Here is a 19,391-nt window from a genome sequence, read left to right on the forward strand (position 1 = left end):
TTTATATATAATTCACTATGATAACTCCAAAACTTTATGCTTTCCATAAACAACGAATATGGACCCTACGTTTTCAACCAGCACTCGAGGACGATAAAACAGCTGCACATGTGGTACAATCAGCTGTTTGAGTTCTCCCTCAGGAGAGAGTTTATGGATGTTGTTAGATTTGTACCCAGCGACATAAATATTGCCATCCCTGTCGGTGGCAATGCCCCTCGGAAACGTCAACTCCGGATGGTCGTACTGGAACACGATTGCCCCAGCATTGGTAATGCAATAAAATGAACCGTTGTTGCAGGAATCGGAGTAATATATCCGGTTTTGATCCGCTGGATGAACGGTTTGAACTTTCTCTCCAGTCACATGAAGTATTGATTTTCTTTTCATTGTTAGATCGTCTTCAACTATCCAAATCTCCAAATGTTTTAAGCAAGCCACAATGACAATGTTTCCAACGTTGGTGATGCCATAACATTCATGCTTCGTCAAGTGGAGCTGTTGAAAAACTACAGCATTGTCCCACTGAAGGAGCACTATCTTTCGCTGTTGTGGAAAGGTTATTACCAGAGAGTAGCCATCTCGGTCAGTAGGAACTTCTACAAGATCCCAAGGATTCCCTTGTAAATGGTGAATATTGAGCGAGTTATCACGATTTCCATTGTCATAGTAGGCCCGAATTTCGCGGCTGATATAGTCAGCCAAGACCAAGCGCCCTTCGATTACTGTGGCACCGGTGATTGTGCTACTCTGAAACCTAATGACAAGAAATCCTTGTTTTAACTTCATGTGAAGAGCTTCCGACCTAGGTGTTGGCTGAGGAGATTGTAGTTCCAGTTTTCTCCAACTACCAGAGCCTGGTACGTACGGAACTTCTGGTTTGATCTTGGTGTGCATTTCGACAACGCTCCCCATGGAATCCAGTTGAACGATGATGTCATTAAATTCAACGTGAATTGAACTATTTTGCATGATTAATGTTCTGTGGTGCATTTTCTCTGCTAAAATGTTAGACTGCTGTCCTATACCTGGCAGCTCAATAAATAATTGCACCCCTATTCCTTCGTTCAGTAATAGCTCAAGCAGACTCTGGTAAAATAAAAGCGTTTCTCTCTTCTTCTCAAAGATTCCGATCTCAGTTTGAATTTCGAACTCTTTCTCTTTCTGTTTCAGAGTCAACTCATCCATTAGTTTCTTTTCCAAATTATTGAAATGGTTTGAAACTCTCATCCTCAAGGCTGTGATAGCATCCTCATCGTTTTTGCGATAACTTAACAGATCGGATAGATTTTCGCCTAGTTTGTCTAGCATGTCCACAGATTTCTTTTCCAAATCTTGCAGTTTATCTTTTAATTCTTGTGCGTATTCGCTCTTTCGAAGTTCCTCTGCTTCAGAATCGGCAGTGACCAAACCCGGACATTCACGATGATAGTTTTTCCTGCATGTGTCACAAACCGCGACATCATGGTCCTCACAGTAAAACTTAAGTTTCTGAAGAGAGTGAACTTCACAGAATCCTGGCGAGTACGCTGAATCGACGTCGTTGGAAACGTCCTTGATGCTTCTAACTCGGTGAACATCACGTGAGGTCAGGTTGTTGTGGTAGGCAGCATGATCATTACAGAGGGACTCCGTGCAAAAATAACACCAGAATTCTGATGTTGTCGTTTTTCCATCTTTTGCGCAGGGAATGCACTTCTTTATATTCCTTCTAGCGACAATATTCAAAATAAAGTGATTGGTCGGCAGTAAATGAGCGACTTCTTTAGGAGGAACAGTTGATCTTCTTCCAGGTTGAAATTCTTTACAAACTGGGCAGCGGATACGAAACGATTTTGCATTTCCTTGACTTTTCCGGAAGTAATCCCCAATGCAACTTTCACAAAACGTATGCAAACATGGAAGATACTTTGGTATGGAAAACTCCTTTTTGCAAATCGGACAGATTGTTATGTCTCCATCATACTTATAAATGTCTTCCTCGCTCTCTGGAAGATACTGACGGTAGTTTCGCTCTGGTTGAGGCGGGCGAATTTTTGCACTAATTTGCTCCTTGTCCTTCTTAATTTGTTTCTTATCCTCTCTCATTTGGGTGTCACCGGTGTTTGAGTCTCCATTCCCTTTATCTATACCTACATCAAGCACTGTTTGGTTGCCGTTGGGTTTTAATATGTTGTTACTCTTTTCAGATGCATTGTTACTCAGCTTTAAGGACAGTTTAGATCCAATTTTTTCCTCGGGTTTCAGAGACTTTTCCGAGTCATTCCCCTTTTCAGACTTCGTGTTACTCAACGTTGATTTATTTCGTCCATCTTCTTTCTTCTTGCCCACACTGGGTAAAGTCAACTCTTGTAACCCAGCATTTGATTTAGGTCCATCGTCTTGACCGTGTTGACTTTCTTTTTCTCGATCAAAAGACCCTTCTCCTTTGATGACTTGATCTGGCGGTTTGGAATCTTGGACCTCAACGCTGACCGTACCAGACATAATCACTCCAGTCTATGATTTACGAGTGCGTGCAGCTTTCCACTACATCGAGAATGTTATTTCTTCAAAAAAAGTATCTTGTTACATAAGTATTGACGTACTATGGCATTTTTTGTTTCATGTACATAGAGAGAAAGATTTTAATGATAAAATATTATCTGTCGACAGAAGATACGAGAAAAACAAAGCCCTCTTTAAATTCAGCAGGTACTGCATTGTGAAATGATTGTATAGATGTCTATGTTGACAGGTCGAACAACCAGATCGTTTCTTAAATGTCTTATTATGATCGACATTTGGTCCTTTAGTTTTACCCATGATCTATACATGTACTTAAAAAAAAACACCACGAAATGTGCATTTAAAAGAATCGTTTTCCTATATGTTACTTGTTTAAGGATAAATAACACATTTTTTTTTCAGAAATCAGCAATAAATTAAATAGATTTTTTTTCTTTAAATAAGTTGTATAATGTTTGCCAGAGTAAGTCGAAATTTTGTATAATGTTATAATAATTTTAATAATGTGCGGAAATATTTGTGTAGGTTTATAAAGAATATGGCACAAAGTTGCATATTTAAATACCAACGAAAACTTACAATTTCATAATATTTTAGGGATTCATTATTCTAGTAATCTCTGTTCAAATCAGTCAATATATATATATATATATATATATATATATATATATATATATATATATATATATATATATATATATATATATATATATCTCCAGGCATCAATTTTATTTGTTTCTTTGTGTTACATATTGTATGAATCCTTATGTTTAAAAAGGTCCACCCCACCCCCAATTTTACATGTAAATACTAGTAGGTTAAGAAATTTCAACTGTCCATATAGAGCAATGTATACAAATCAACGTTTGAAAAGTTGAAATGCGGTTTTACAAAAAAAATATTTGTTGTTTTCGTTTAATTGTATTAAACAAAATTCGCCTTAGAGATAAATTATTGAAAGGGAAAATTACGACTGCTAAAGAAAGAGGGAGTACACGGCGAGGACAATCCCCCGCTCTGAGACAATATATTTCTCAATTTTCAAAGTTTACGGAAAAATTGTATTTTTCTAAAATTCTAAAATTTATGTTGTCATTTATGTAATCTTCAACACATTTGATGCATTTATTTTATTAAATGACTTATTGATTGATAATTTTTTTTAAGTTGACAGTTAAGAAAATGGTTATGGGTTGGGAAATGGGTATATTGGAGCCATAAAAATGATTTTTGAATATGAATGGGTAAAGTCTCCATTCTACACTAACGTTTGAATGACGGAAAAGTAAATGTAAAATTTTATTTTATGTTTTAAAAAAAATGGAGTCTGAACTCATTCTATACGAAAACATTTCTGAAAAAAATATATGTTTCAACAAATTCGTTTATCTATAGCACATTGACACACATCGATGACAAGAAGACGTCGTAGCATAGTGGTTAAGGCTTTGGAGGGAGTTCGAATCATGTCTAAAGCTTTTTTTTCTTTTCACATATCTTGAAAGCACTAGTGAAAAATGAATTATTTATCATAAGTTATTCAAAAATATAAATGAAGCAAATGTGTAAAAGATCGAATGACAAAACAATTTTTGAAAAATATAACTTTTCATGAACTTTTTGAACTGAGGAAGGTTTTTTTCTCAGAGCGGGGGATTGTCCTCGCCTGGGACACTTCATTCTTTTTGTCAGACGCATGACAGAGTGTAACGATAAACTACTTCTCTATCTGTTTCTAGTGTCTGAACTTCAACATGGCGCCCATTTGCAGACGATCGACAAAGACATGTTCCACAAAGTTTTGTTTTTATTTCGACATTCAAAATTCAGCACAAAAGTAAGCTACGTGGCCATTTGGAACAACCATGATTCAGAATTACATTTGAAAACTAACGAATGACTTTCTTCAGGAACACAAAGACAGCGCTTAAGCCCAAAAATTCGAACCTACCAAATTATTACATTACATACAGTGCTTCAAGTTGAAATGTACTTTGTAACAAAATAAAAATGTAGCTATCGAGGTCTTACTTCGATCATTATGTATTTCAAGACCTGTCTAGAAATAAACTTTAAATACGATATGTACATGTACACAAGTAATTTCTAATGTCAGTACATGATAAATTAGTCAACACATGGACGGCTGCAACCTTAAGAATCATAGGCTAAGAGTCATTCAAATATTCCAAGAAACTCCCTATGGACGGAAGATCAACATCGCCTTTTTGATGCGTACCTCGTCTGTTTCGTGGATTTTCCACGATTTTCATGTGAATAGAGGCCTCGATATCGTATTCCACTCTTTCGTCAGGACAAAATCTATGAGGCATGGCACAGGATGGCCCTGCAATGGTTGTGATAGCAATGTTACTTGCATTTTGAAAAACTCCAAAATTACTCCCTTGAGGAGAGAAATGTGAATTTTGTTCGGATGCATTGCATCGGACGGAAAACTTGACTCCTCTATCCGGTTTCACGCATCCGTTCGAAAAATACTGGTTTTGCACATGACTTATAGGTAGATTATGGTAATTAGCAAATCCAGCACTATTTTGGCTTCTGTCGAACTGATCTGGCAAGGTTTGCATTGGTTGATGAACACATGTTAAATTCGTTGGGTTGTGACCCTGTTGGGGATAAATATGTTGGTTGAAAGAATAATTTGCTACTTTTTGGGGAGAATATGGCGGCGAAGGAGGAAAATTATAAACGTTAACATTGGGTGGCCCAGCGGAATAATTTGGCGGCACTGCTGCATTCCATTGTTGCTGAGGGGTTTGTTCCATAGGGTTGAATAACATGCTGTTGGGGTAGTTCATCGTATGACCACAGGTTGTGTAAAAATTTTCCTGTGGTTCCGCCTTTATCATTTGAGTTCCGTTACTGCATGGTTTAAAGGTCGTAAAAGAATCGACAGATGATGCAACATACTGCTGGCAAGAGTTTTGCACTGGGTTGTACATACTGTACTCGGATTTTATCACAGTCTTCTCTATCTGTTGTCGTCGCTTGAATTCCTGAAACTGCAGTTGCTTTTCACGTTGTGTGATTTTGTGTGCAACATGCGTGGAGGGCAACACTGGGGAATGACGGTCTGACATCATATGCCAGCTTGATGGACAGGTTACCAGTGGTGTATAAAAAGAGAGTGACACGTCTTCAGTAAATCCCATATGTGGAGTGCAGAAGTTACTGACTTTCTGCATCCCATGAATGTCTTCATTGTGGTTTTCGGGGTCGGATCTATGGCCACCATTACTATAGTGGCCATTTTGTAGAAAGAATTGAAGGTCGCCTATGGCGTATCGGTGACGAAGTGCTGTTTCTTGCTGTAAAAATGTACTGTCCTCCACTCTACAACAAGAAATAAACACTTTATTAGAAAATAATTGTTTTTGATCTAAAAAAAAAAAAACATTAAAAAAGCATCCGTTTACCTGACGGGACAGTGCGTGAACACGATGGAAAATTTCTTGGAATTTTTGCTGATGACCTTTCCCCTGCTGTGCAGCCAAACCCACTTCCCATTCCGAGTCTCGATGCGGAAGTACATCGTTTGTACCTCGGTGCTATCCATTACTGAAAGAATGGTTCTTATTAACACAAGTAATACATTAACATTATATTAGAATAAAAAAAATTACACTATCCTTACGTACATGTTTTGTGACAAGCAGCAAAAGTCACAAGGTCTTCAGGGTGGACATATTTGTAGAGTGTGACCTCATTAAGTTCATCAGCGTTGTATCCAATTATGTCGGATGCTCTTTATAGAATAAAAATAAAAACATTCCCAATCATTTTAATGTTTATTTATGAACAGGACATCGGGAATAATAAAACGATTGCAACTTGTGTAGAATCATCATACTTCTTATCCAGTTCTCGAATGGTAAGGTCCATATCATGCTTACTCCAGAAGACATTTTGTTTGACGTCATTAGTGAGGTCGTTTCCGGTCAACATAAATGGCTGACAGAAGAGCAGCATGATGTGAGGCTGGTTTCGACTATTTTTCAGTGAAAATTCCGGAATATCTTCAATTTTCCCAGAGCAGTGAATTTTCTTTAAGAAAGGAAAAACAATCATCCATTAGGCTACTGAAGGTTAAGAAAGATAGTAAAATCGACACTTTAGGGGTTCTGAAGGAATTTAGAAGATCTTACCAGGTAACCAGCAGAAGTACCATTAAAACACTTCATTCGACAAACAAATGATATATTCACAGTCTTTGACTGGAAATTATCTGAAATCTAATAATAAAACTTTATTCATGATATTATACAGCACTGAGTTATTCTTGAAAGTTTCAGTTATTCCAGGGACCTATATAGTAGTATAATATATAGGTCCCTGGTTATTCTTTCTTGAAAAAAAATATTACCGGGTATGTGAATGTACATGTGAAGCGAGTATTTGAAATCGGCAATATAAAACACTTTATTCACCTGTGTAACGGAAGTGATGTGTCGCTCTAAAACATTTTTCATATTGTCGTGATCATCTGGATGTACAATGCCGTACAGACAACGATGCATCAAATCCACCTGAACGTATAAAAATTACTTATACGCATGAATAGCATGGAATTAAGAGATGGTAATGTTTTCTCTGGGATAAATTCATAGGAATTTTGCATCGTATTTGTTAAATTAAGTTATATATCAACGAGGGTATTCAATGTATGAAAATTATTTCATGAGTGGGTCAAGATTTTTATATATGTTCTACGAGTGCGAAGCACGAGTAAAAACATTTTTGAAAATTCATATTTCAGGAGTGAAATAATTTCATATCCAACCACAGAACATTGAATTTTCTTGGTTTTTTTTTACTCCTACCTTTTCGTATTTTATCATAAGATATGACGTCATAACAGCGGTTGTGAGACGCAATATTTAGCTATTGAAATAGGCCCTAATTACAACAATTTGGACAAACTTTGGCAGTTTTATCTGTGTTAGGATGGTTTATTTACCTTTACATCTTATAACGGGAAGTGTGTTCTGTATAGCACTCTTTATGAAGGGCTGGAAATCTCAAGTTTTGCCGCACTTTTGATATTTCTATTTCCACAGTGAATAAATATCACTTTTAATGTTTTAACGTTTAATGTTAATCTTTTATTCAGTGCACAGGTTAAACTATTTTACCATTCAAAATAATAAATGCCTTTACTCCATCATAAGAGCGGAGAATCTAGTAAATATTTTTTAAGATATATTAAGATCGAATATAAATATTTCCAGCAAAGGCGACAGGTATACAGAGAAATAACATAAATTGAAATTAACCACTATGCAACATTTTTTTTATCGCTAGATATAAAAAAGAGACTACTTTTGGTTAAGAAAATTCTTAAGAAGAGACCCCGCTTTCTGTTTGTTTTTGATTTTTAGCACCTTATCTTTCATAATATTTTTTCAATGCATTCCTCACTCTGGCTGTTCAGTACATGTTTGATATTAATTAAATCAGATAAATTACATAAGACTTACCTGATTAAATCCTAGATACTGTAGGACATTATCTGAAGCATATAACAGAGTCCCATCAGTTGACGCGGCCAGAACAAAACCATCAAGTATCTGAAAATAATCTCGGAAATAAATATTCTATACTTTGTTCTAATTTTACATACGACTATAGCATTTCCGATGTAAATAAAGATGGTCTATGCGTTTGTTATCCACACACTTCTGCCTGGGCCGTGTCGTGTCCTTTATCATAATGTTTATGGACAGGATATTACATACACTGAAGAAAATGATGATACAACTCACAAGAATAGGAGAAGGAACGATATTCAATTGATAGCTAACGAGGTAAACAATATAAATACACGTGCCCCTCCCCCTTTCTGGTGCAAAGAAAAATGGATTGTACCTTCACTATGAACAGATGATGAAGAGTCTACAATTAGGTTTTGCTGTTGTTCATTTTTAATGAATAATTATCATTTATACTATTGACATATGTACAAACAAGTACTAATGATTATTAACTAAATATTAAATGATTTAGGTTCACTCAGAGTACCAGTTTCGAAAGGCCGTTCTATCACGGACTGTAGAGGATGATATTCAACGCATGGGAAACGACGACACACTCCCCGACTTTGAGTTTGGCTGTGTTAGACTCCCGGAGGGTAATCCTTTCTCAGTAGAGAGAATCGCTCTCTGGTTAGGAGCAGGAAACACTGGATTTACACTTGTGTGTGAAAAATCGGAAAACAGACTTCTTGCAGAAAACGTTTTGAAAATTCTTATAAGGTTTATTCAGGAGCATGTACGAGTTTTGAATCAACCCTCGGAAGCGAGACTGAAGAGTGACAAAATTGCCCTTATTCTCAATCGGTTTTTGCCAAACGGGAACCTGCTTTTTATGAACCATCGTGTTGTCAGACAATTAGAAAAAGATGTTGAAAGTTTGATGAAGTTATCATGAATTTATTATCTAATCTGAGTTGTTAGATAGTATTTCAAATCTATATATTTCATTAAACGGGTTGTTTGAAAAATAAGTGTGTAAACTTGATATCCAATAAGTTCACCATGGTAATTTTTTTTTAATATACCCAGCCACTTAAGTTTTCAGTGTAAAAAGAAACTGTTAATTTGACATCTTAGTTTTGATTTTTATAAATAAAAAAAATAGATATATTGATATATTGCATATACCTGAAATATATTTCTGCCACAGAAGAATTCTTCCACAACCTGATGTCTTTCTTCATTACCGCCTAGTTCCCCATTTTGTAGTGAAGGGGTGATTTTTTCGTATGCTGTTAAAATGTATACAAATACATATGAAAATTATTTCACTTAACATAATGATGTTGATAAACTATGAATGAACTTATTTCACCTTATATGCATTTGCAACTTTATATTCTTTTTGATTCTGAAAAAATACGGAGTTATAGAGGGAGAAAATGCCGTGTTCAAACTGATTTCTGTTTGAAATTGTCACCATGCTTCCTCATCACAAATTATCTTATAAACTGAACTGTAGTTCTCTATAGTCATTCAATAATATATCAAATTTGTCACAACTTTTATGTTTATGTAATTTTTCCTTTGTTTCAAGATTTAAATTTAATTTAGAAGGTCATGGAACACAAGAATATTTTTATAGCTTAAATGTAAGAATAATTAATGAGAACATCTGCTTATCGACCATGTGCTTATACCATTTAAATCCTGTGTACAGTCTAGAAATTGATTTTTTCAAGAACCCTTTTAAGTTTGCTATACTGGGAAAAGATATGTTTTGCAAAATATTTCTTTGTTTAGTGGAAACTTTTTCATTATGCAGCGCGAGGTTATTCTGGATCAGTTAGACACGTGAGAAGTAAACGGAAGATTTATATTTCAAGTTTTGGTAAATATCTTTTCTCAGTTCAAAGAAAACAATTGTTTGAAGCAAAATAGAAGATGGAGTACGGCTTGAAAAGTTCGAAGAATTGCACTGCAAATAATACCCGAATCAGACACAAATTGATCAATAAATTCCTATAAAGCTCTGCTATTTAATTTATGAAAAACAAGGCACAATATTTGATAAAGGAGATTAGGAACTGTGCTTAGATTTTGGACAAACTGCTTGGAGTGTTGGACAAACATTTCAACATTAAAATACCCCAAGCTTCTTCCCTATCGTTCATCGCAGGTTGTTGAGGGGTGCGAATTCCCCGTTCCGGAACCGGTCGTCCCGTGCCTGACCGCGGTGGTTTGTAGACGCGCCGTGATGCTGTCATCAGGTGATAGCGTCACCGATAAATTTCCCCGTCAATAGAGTTAAAGTGGAATTGAAAACTGTTTAGCCATCTAAGACAGACGACACTTCTTGGTGTCTTGTCGTGTCATCCAGTCATAAATGGTCAACGGGACGACGGCACCTCACTGTGCGATATCCTCGTAAAGTATTCAATCTTTAGATAGCATAATTTACATTACTATAACTTTCAATAATATGTTTCATCCATAAAGAAAACTAAGTATATTAATTAATTGCTGAAATCAATTGAAGACATAATGCAAGACCCCTCAAATTTTTTTATATCTCTGTACGATTCATTGGGTACCGGTATCAAAGACGCCCATCCTTCCCCCTTTTTACCAAATGAACGAAAACTAAAAATATACAATGTACTTGGGTAAATAGGCTAAGGAAGATGAATGAGGCTACAGAAATGACTGTCATACTTGGCTCTTTCTGTGGGTACCCAGGAGTCTTTAATGAGTCAGCGCCCCTCGATTAGAGTGTATGTGACTAGTAATCCTGAAGTTGTCTGGGTGTGTCAGCTGCCATAATGACCGATCAGTCTGGCATTAACTGCCCTTATTTGATTTGTGTATTTACAAATCCAATTCAAGTGGGTTTCCCTGGATTATTTATTTAACCATTCAGCGGTTTACAGAATTTGATAGCGAAAATTTAAACAAATATTTTAAAATATGTTTAGTTATTGCTCATTCTTACGAGAAGATGCATGTTTTGTACGAAGTACAAATGTACTTCTATGAAACCGAATTCCTCTCCAGATTCAGAGCAACAAAGAAAAATATCCTTTCCCCCCATTTTTTGAAAAAGGGAAAGGACCATTCTCAACAGAGTAAGAGCTAGAAAATAATGAAATACTTTGAGATGACTCTTTTATTTCGATGAATTTACCTTTCAATTTGAAAAAGAATGTTTTGAGGAGTATTAATAGTTCTGCTTTTCCTTTTTTTATTTAGGAAAAATCTTCATTTTTATCAAACGTATTTTACCGGTATATTCCCGAATACATGTCAATTTTAATGTTAAATAAAGAATGAAATGTTTTAAAATATGGTATATTCATAATAAATTCTTGTACGTGTGTGATAGTTCATCCATTAACAGTATACCTCGTGGCAGTAAACACCGTATGTATTATGACGAGGTAGTAAATACAGTACTAGGATGAGGCAGTAAAATAGCATTTATAAGATTTGATTGTCAGTAAATACAGTATTTACCAAGACAAGTCAGTAAATACAGTATTTACCAAGACAAGTCAGTAAATACAGTATTTACTAAGACACGTCAGTAAATACAGTATTTACCAAGACAAGTCAGTAAATACAGTATTTACCAAGACAAGTCAGTAAATACAGTATATACTAAGATGTGGTTGGTAGTAAATATAGTAGTTACTAGGGTGAGACAATAAATACAGGATTAACTAAGATGAAGCAGTAAAGAAATTAAAGGCCAGGCTTTTTGACATCATAACTGTTTTTTGAATAAAAATGAAGTTCGCAAATTTAAAACTTACCTTGTCGTTTGTTTAAACAATATGAGCTGCAACTTTTGAGGTCGGAAATTTTTGTTGCAAAATTGTAATTACTAATTCAGTGGCAGAAACAAAGAACGTTTATAAACTTCTGTTGTTCATTTCTGCGATGGAAGAACTATTTATAAGCTTTGATGGAAGCAAAATTACGTTATAGTCGTCATGTACGTTATTGATTTTACATTCCATTGTACAGAATTTTTTCTTCTGAAACAATATAATACTTTATTTTAGTCTAATTGATCATGAAGGTTAAAATTACATCAAAACAGCACATTTTAAAGCAAAATAAAATTCTCAAAAATGCAGCTCATATTGCTTAAAAAAAAACACCCCTGATTGTATACACAAGTACTCGTACATGTACTCTGAAGTTGATATTAAAAAGATGCATGCTTTAGTTTCTGATAGACAATATCTATGTAGTCTTTCAACAATCTGTTGGGTTTCCCATGAAATACCAATTGCGCCCCGTTATAAGCAGACCTATTTTTGTATTCATATGAAGCAGAATTTATTAAAATAAATAAATAAATAAATTAAAAGATTCAAAAAGTAACTAGCTGTGGCCTTCAATATATCACATTTTGAGATATCGACGACGTTTTATCAATTAACAATATTTATTTTCATTCTTACGTTGATTCGATATATCCCTTTAAACTCGAAAAAAGACACCACAGAGTCTGACACATCTGTTTCGTATTTCGCTATTTTATTAGAGAAAGACATTAATGACAAACACACAACAAAACTTTATGATAAACGTGATAACTTCAACTTTTCGATCGACAACTTCCCTTATTCATGTAGCAATATACCATTCTCACCTACATATGGAGTTTATGTCTCCCAGTTAATTTGATACGCAAGAGCATGTTCTACGTACGAACAATTTCTAAAACGAGGCAAGCTATTGATAAATAAGTTGATGGTACAAGGATATCAAGAGTCTCGTTTAAAGTCAACATTTCGCAAATTATATATATATATGATACAATGATCTTCTTAGCAAATACATGTACAATCTATGGTTAAGTCGAATGTTGACTGACGTTTTACATACAAATTGGTAGACCAATATTTTCATCATTTGACTACATATTTTTCCGTTTGCCCGATCATGACAAGGAGCACACGGCGGGTTTCTGTGACCGGTCAACAGGGGATTTTTATTCCTCCATGGCACCTGATCCCACCTCTGATGTTTTTAGAGGTCTGCTGTGCTCCAATTTGTATTGTTCAGGTGGACTTTTGAGCTTGATTGTTACTTGTGATCTTTATATTTCATACAGTACGTATGACGATGAGGCAGTACAGTAAATACAGTACCTACTGAGATGAAGTGTTCAATAATTATAGGACAGAATAAGAGTTATATACATGTACAAACCTTTAAAAAGGAGTTTTATTCTAAGAAAGGAGATGACAAGACGAAAAACTGTCTGGCTGTCTAACTTCCGGTGAAGTGACGATCTGTCTACGGGTATCAAACACTCTAGAGCCTTGATTTCTGTTCTCAGTTTGTCCCGGTAGCGCTTGGATTTAAAACTACAATAATCAAACCAAAATTATGTTTTATATTATATGCTTATATATGATGACATGATAAATATTTATGCGTACATCATCCTATTTTTAAACCGTTCATCTCGCGAGTATCTGTCCATTTCATAATTGCAATGCAAATATTAAGTGTTTATGTACAATATTGAGAGGAATTGTGCATCTAAGGAATATTTTAGTTGAACATTTCAAATCTGTCACCTGCTAGTTTACCTTGCGCTTGAATTTTTTAAAAGCAAATTTGAAAACCTTTGAACTTTGTAAAAAGCTTATTTCTGATTTATTTAATATCTTAAAAATATAAACAACATATTTTTGAAATGTGAGTCATATACTTTTTCATTAAGACCCGATTAGCGAGTCTGAGCTTGTTTCTATTTTATCTTGGAGAGCACATTTTATCAGTTTTATAATAATTGACACATGAAACCCATGTTTGTCAAACAAATTGTCAAAACATTTTAACAAACTGCGTGGATGGAGCCCTGTTTATATATTCCTAATAAGAAATTGGCATGAGCATCGCGGAGACATTGGATAGCGCGGGGATTGAAGTACCCGCGTCTACCAATTTGTCTTAGCAGGGGTAGAGAGAGAAATGTGTTTAGTCATCACTAGAATAACACTTCATCAGAATTTCCCATTTATTTCAGTGATGTTTGGTATGTAAGAATTGACCATGACAAAGATAACCATGACACATAATTCTTCACATATTTGAATAAAATTTCAAGATGCGAAGGAATTTTAATGCATCTTATAATATGTGTTTATTCATATCAAAACGCTTGTCTTTCTGTAGAAATCTGGTCTTATTAACTAATTTTGGATTCAAAATTGACTCTGCTGAAGAAATTTCAATATGTGTTGATAATACTAGATTCAAGAGCTTTGTTGTAAGTTGTATAATGCTATGTTTTCTATTCAACCATGCACTGGCGCCGTTTTTTTTTTTTTCTTAATTTTATTTAATTTGTTTGTTTTTGTTCTTTTTTTTTTTTTTTTTAAATTTTATTTATTTATTAATTTTTTTGGAAATTACATGTAGGCTGAAATATATGGCATGTACCCCAGTCCATATGCAGAGAAGACATATCGGAATTTGAACCCCTCTCAGTTTTTATTTGTAGATTTTAAATGGACATAAAAAATTGAATAATTTAGAATCCTTTTCATATACAGTATAAGATTTGACGATATACTAGTAAACATATATCCAACCTTACAAATTGAATCCCTGTACAATTTGAATGATATAGACATGTTTCTGTACAAGAACATCTCAAAGAAATTAAATGCCTTTCACATTCTTTTTATGCTGAACATAGTTCTGTTTTCTTTTTGGTTTTTGTACGATTCATCGTGTTCGATAAAAGATTTCTCGCATTGTCAATCAACCTGTCTGTAAGGACTGCGAAATTTTAATTCACATTTTTGTAGCATAAGAAGATGTATGGAAGCCCATTTAGGACCTATCAAATATTTTGAATTCTGCTCTGAGAGAAAATAAATTGTGCTATGTATTTTAAATAATTTTCCATAAGTAGAAACTTAGTTGGGAAAGGGAAACCATAATACGAAGTTAAAGAATGATTATCATATAGATCTATCAATATTTACTTGTACATTGATGGTTTTTGGTTGGGGAGAAAGCAAGATATATTTGGAACAAATGAACAGTTCGTGTTGCAAACATTATTTAAATGATCTATAATTCCTGCAAGTAACACGATCGAGTTGAGGAAAGCAGGATCGTGTGTTGGACAGAAGAGAAGCACAGCAAGTTCGTGTACAAGATTGCTCAAGAAGTCAGACACTAAACAAAGAGTTTCTTTGTCGATATTCCTTAAATACAACCAGATTTGGGTGTATCGTATTACAATAGATCTATAGAATAAACATCCCTTTACAATTTTTAAGAGAGTTGAAGTGTCTTCAAGAGTTAGACGCACAGTAATGGCGGACAATTCGTGTGCTCTACTGTAAGGATTGTGTAAACTCAGAGCACGAACTAGCTCTTTCTTCACAAAACGTGCGACCAAAATCAACACACGACCTGTATATATAGGCAAGTCACAATTAGTCTCTTTTATTTCAGATTCATGGTAAATTGAAGACAACAACGTTTTTGTTTGTTTCTGGTTTCATGCGATGGTTTGACTCCGGCATAGTAAGAAATATATGTGTTTTAAACTGAAATTATAATTGTCGCCATGTTCCTAAAAACTCAGTGAAAACTATGTGGAAAATATATATCTTTTTTCATGTTTTTGTTTCGATGGAAATGCATGCTTACACCGCATGGTGCTCTTTTTGATAGTGTTTGGAAATCGTTTAACCGATTCTCATGCAGGAACAAAGTTTTCGTAAGTTCCAGCGTCTTCAGTATTATAGTAAATAGACATCATGATCTGAAGTCTTATAATATGTTCCACATTACTAATTATAATAATGTTAACACATAAAAGTGGATTTTAAATCTAGCATTGGATAATATGAAAATGCGGGGCATTAGGCAGAAATGATTTCAATGCCCAATGAAGACCTGGTGCCATGAATAACTTGTCTAGAATACGACCCCCAAGTTCGTCTCTTCAGTTTATTATTGTTTGTTCTGAAACCTGGTGTATTTACCTTTTCTTTTGAAACAAGATGGTTAAATTCCTTCCTTGAGGGATTTTCTGATAGTAACCTACTACGTATCAATTTGCTATCTAATTGAAAATAAATCGATGGTATTTGTTAATCTTATATTTGATCTATTTTAACGTTTTCTTTCATTTTAAATTTTACATCTTGGAAAACAAACACTTTTTGATGTACCCCTTTATCTAGTGGATGGATATTAGTTTGGGATTTTTTTTTGTAACCTACAATTTGTATTATAAGCTAGGCCACATAATGTCATAAGAGGAAATACAGGACTAGGGTAAACATTTGTAAACATGGGGAAAAATACAGAATTCTAAATGGCAATTAGCAATTTAATTGTTATCAATATTATTAATGATAAATATTTTGTTTTCAATTTTGCTTTTATCAAGTTAATTCAATATTTAGAATATGGCAGAGGGTTAAAAATCATTATAAGTCGAAAAAACATAACGAAATCTCTCATGTTTTTGATTGGATGCGGTATTGTTTTTACAATTCGTTTTGCTTTGTGTATCCTCTCAAAAATGTTTGGGGGGAAACAAACACAACTCTTTGCCTTAAATAAAATCCAATCATGGGAGTTACTACATATTTAAAAAAAAAAAGAAAAATTTTTTTTTCGGAAAGACATTCTATCATTTTGCAGCAATGTTTCGGGATTGTTTAATCTATAGTCAATATAAGTATATCAGTTCATGTACACTTCTACATGTATTTGTTCTATATGAAATATTTTGATACTTCTTGAGTCCTGTGAGAATCGAAAACAATATATTTTTTGGTGTTGAACTGTATGAGCTATGTAGATCTTACTAAGAAAATTTCATTTGATGTATTTTTTTTAACATATTGGACTACCTGTTACAAATGTTCCTATATAATTTGTCTATAGGACTCTAAGTCATTTTTGATATCGTACACAAATGAACATACATGTACATTTTTTATGTTGAGATGATACCTAGAAGAGTCCATCCGATCAATGAACAAAAAGGACAATCTCTGTTTATATTTTTAAAGACATGTATCATTATTGGACTCCAATTTTTTGGACAATGAGAACGAAAGAATGACCTTGACCTCACAACAATATCCATCTTGATGTATTTAAAAAAAAAATATTCGCTCATAAAAATTTATAAATCAAATAAATTGTGTAATAATGATAAAAGATGGTTGCTAAGTGATTTAATTGATTTCAATTTTGAAAAAGGGACAATTAACAAAATGTTATTTTAACAGATTCATTTCACCAACAATTAACATATCAACCCTTATATGGAGAGGGAGAGAAAAGGGGGGGTATATCGTGCAGCTGGAACAAAGAAATTAATAAGATTTCTTTTTTTCAAAAATAACAAATATTGAATAAATATATCTTTTAAAATATTATATAAAAAGAAAGAAAACTAGTTCAAGATAACATAAATAACTATAGTACAATAAAAGATGTGTAGTTGGATTTCTGATAATATTCAATGTTTTTTCCATAGCTTTTAAAAATGTTAAGTTTTCTTGATCTGCAGTAGTGCATGACCATTAATATTTACATAATTTTATAATTTACTTTAAAAAATGATTTCTGTAAAAATTTTTTTAAAGTAGGTCGTTCAATATTGCGTTTCTGAATTTATGTTTTTAGCATTTACTACTCGATAGGTTCCTTCTTGAAGAATGTTAAAGATGGAAGGAGTTTTCTAACTTTGTGTAAAAGTAGTACAGTATATGTACATGTACATCTATACAGTTTTGCCCTCAGTGTTTCAATCTTCATGCACCATATTTTTTTCATTCAACTACTATTTTGTACTGTTTAGAAATAAATCTAATGAAGTGGAAGTGAAACGCATCTTTTAAAATAAACAGAAAGATAAATAAAATACAAAAATGAATAAATAAATAAATTTAAAAAAATAATAATAAAAAAGGAAAAAAAATCTTAGAAGAAGAATTATTGAATTTAAGTTGTGGAATGCAATTTTATCAATCTGTAAAGATTCACTCTTGAACAGAATATTCTTCATTTGTTGGAATTGCTACCTCTGAAAATCAAATGCAGAAAAAAAAAAACTTTATATCAATTGAGTTCAATGATACAGAAGTATTTATTAGCCTTAAAGGTTCATCTTTATAATGAGTTTATTCCAATTATTTTAGACAATTACATTATTGTAATTTCAGAAGCCCCTATCCACCAATCCAAAAGTAAATAAATAAATAAATACTAGTAAATAAAAAAGGTTAAGTTTTCTCGAAGCTTAATATCGCTTAAAATAAAAATTTGTCACTATTTTCTGTGTTAGTAAAATTTTTATCAAGTATTGGATACGAAATGTTTACGATAGTATGTTTAATTGATATTAATGTATTGCTTCACATTCACAGTTAATACATGTAAAATGTATTTAAAAGAGTACAATTCAAACTTATAAAAATCCAACCATGCATATCATTAATTTTAACATATATTTTACAAAGCGTAATATATTGCTGAATATATCAACAAACCTTTGACATCAGTAAAAAAGCTTAGATTCTCCTTATCAAATGATAACTTTTACTCAATTTGCCTGTGAAAAGGAAAATTCTTCCCATATAAGAAAACAAACGAACAAAAAAACAAAACACACACAAAAACAAACAAACACCAAACAAACTAGATTAAAAGATAAATAGGGATAAGCAGTGAACAAATTAAAATTAATTTTACCTTGGATCAATTTTTGAAGATGAAATATTTCCGGGTTTCGTTGAAGCGGTTGCTTTGTCCATATTGTTCTTGATTCCTAATTTGCAACAATGACTTTTACCACTTCGCTGGACTTACATCATGTAACTCGAATATTAGCTGGCTTTCCATCTTAGTACCTGAATCTCGTCGCAAATAACTGTTATCTTAATCCCCTTAAAAGTGTGTGTTTATTTGTCCAATAATCTTATTTTTAAACACGAAAAACCTATAAAGGTTAGGTATTCAGATAGATCTGATCAAGATGGGACGGCGGAATGTAGGTGATGAAAGTGACCAATCAGAATTCGAAAAACTGTTACGTCAAATCTGAATTTCTCCAATGGTAAAATTTGAAAACAAGACATCGACTTTTTCAAGTCTCCGACGGTACATGTCCAATTGCATTATACTGTATATCATATTTGATTTTTTTCGCTGAAAGTAGGAATTTGTTGCTCTGACTGGAATTACACGTGTGAAACTGATATAACTCTTTATTAACAAAAGTAACGGAGTGTTACTTAGAATTCATCGTACAAAAACAATCTAATCATGCAAAATAATCTAATTTCCTCCACTTTTTTTAATGATTGCGATAGCTTATAA

At 33.4% G+C, this 19,391-nt stretch overlaps 3 protein-coding genes across 3 annotated transcripts; 1 reads left to right on the forward strand and 2 right to left on the reverse strand.

Moving 5' to 3' along the window:
- LOC133181139 (tripartite motif-containing protein 2-like) lies at positions 1-2,487 on the reverse strand. The gene has a single exon (XM_061315678.1). The coding sequence runs from the start codon at positions 2,485-2,487 to the stop codon at positions 16-18; it is 2,472 nt and encodes an 823-aa protein (XP_061171662.1). The 3' UTR covers positions 1-15.
- Positions 2,488-4,656: 2,169 nt separating this feature from the next.
- Positions 4,657-10,270, reverse strand: LOC133181140 (neuronal PAS domain-containing protein 3-like). Its single transcript, XM_061315680.1, has 9 exons — positions 10,153-10,270; positions 9,192-9,295; positions 8,010-8,099; positions 6,960-7,058; positions 6,678-6,764; positions 6,383-6,576; positions 6,171-6,277; positions 5,949-6,090; positions 4,657-5,865 (listed from the first exon to the last, which is right to left on the reverse strand). Exons 1-9 carry the CDS (start codon positions 10,268-10,270, stop codon positions 4,677-4,679), a joined length of 2,130 nt encoding a protein of 709 aa, XP_061171664.1. The 3' UTR covers positions 4,657-4,676.
- LOC133181246 (AP-5 complex subunit sigma-1-like) lies at positions 8,170-10,036 on the forward strand. Its single transcript, XM_061315782.1, has 2 exons — positions 8,170-8,336; positions 8,536-10,036. The coding sequence occupies exons 1-2, from the start codon at positions 8,181-8,183 to the stop codon at positions 8,956-8,958; spliced, it is 579 nt and encodes a 192-aa protein (XP_061171766.1). The 5' UTR covers positions 8,170-8,180; the 3' UTR covers positions 8,959-10,036.
- Positions 10,271-19,391: the final 9,121 nt, after the last annotated feature.

Source organism: Saccostrea echinata, unplaced genomic scaffold (genome assembly GCF_033153115.1).
Source record: "Saccostrea echinata isolate AGI-Se365-2 ecotype Australia unplaced genomic scaffold, CSIRO_AGI_Sech_v1 ptg000008l, whole genome shotgun sequence".
NCBI classification, from domain to species: Eukaryota; Metazoa; Mollusca; class Bivalvia; order Ostreida; family Ostreidae; genus Saccostrea; species Saccostrea echinata.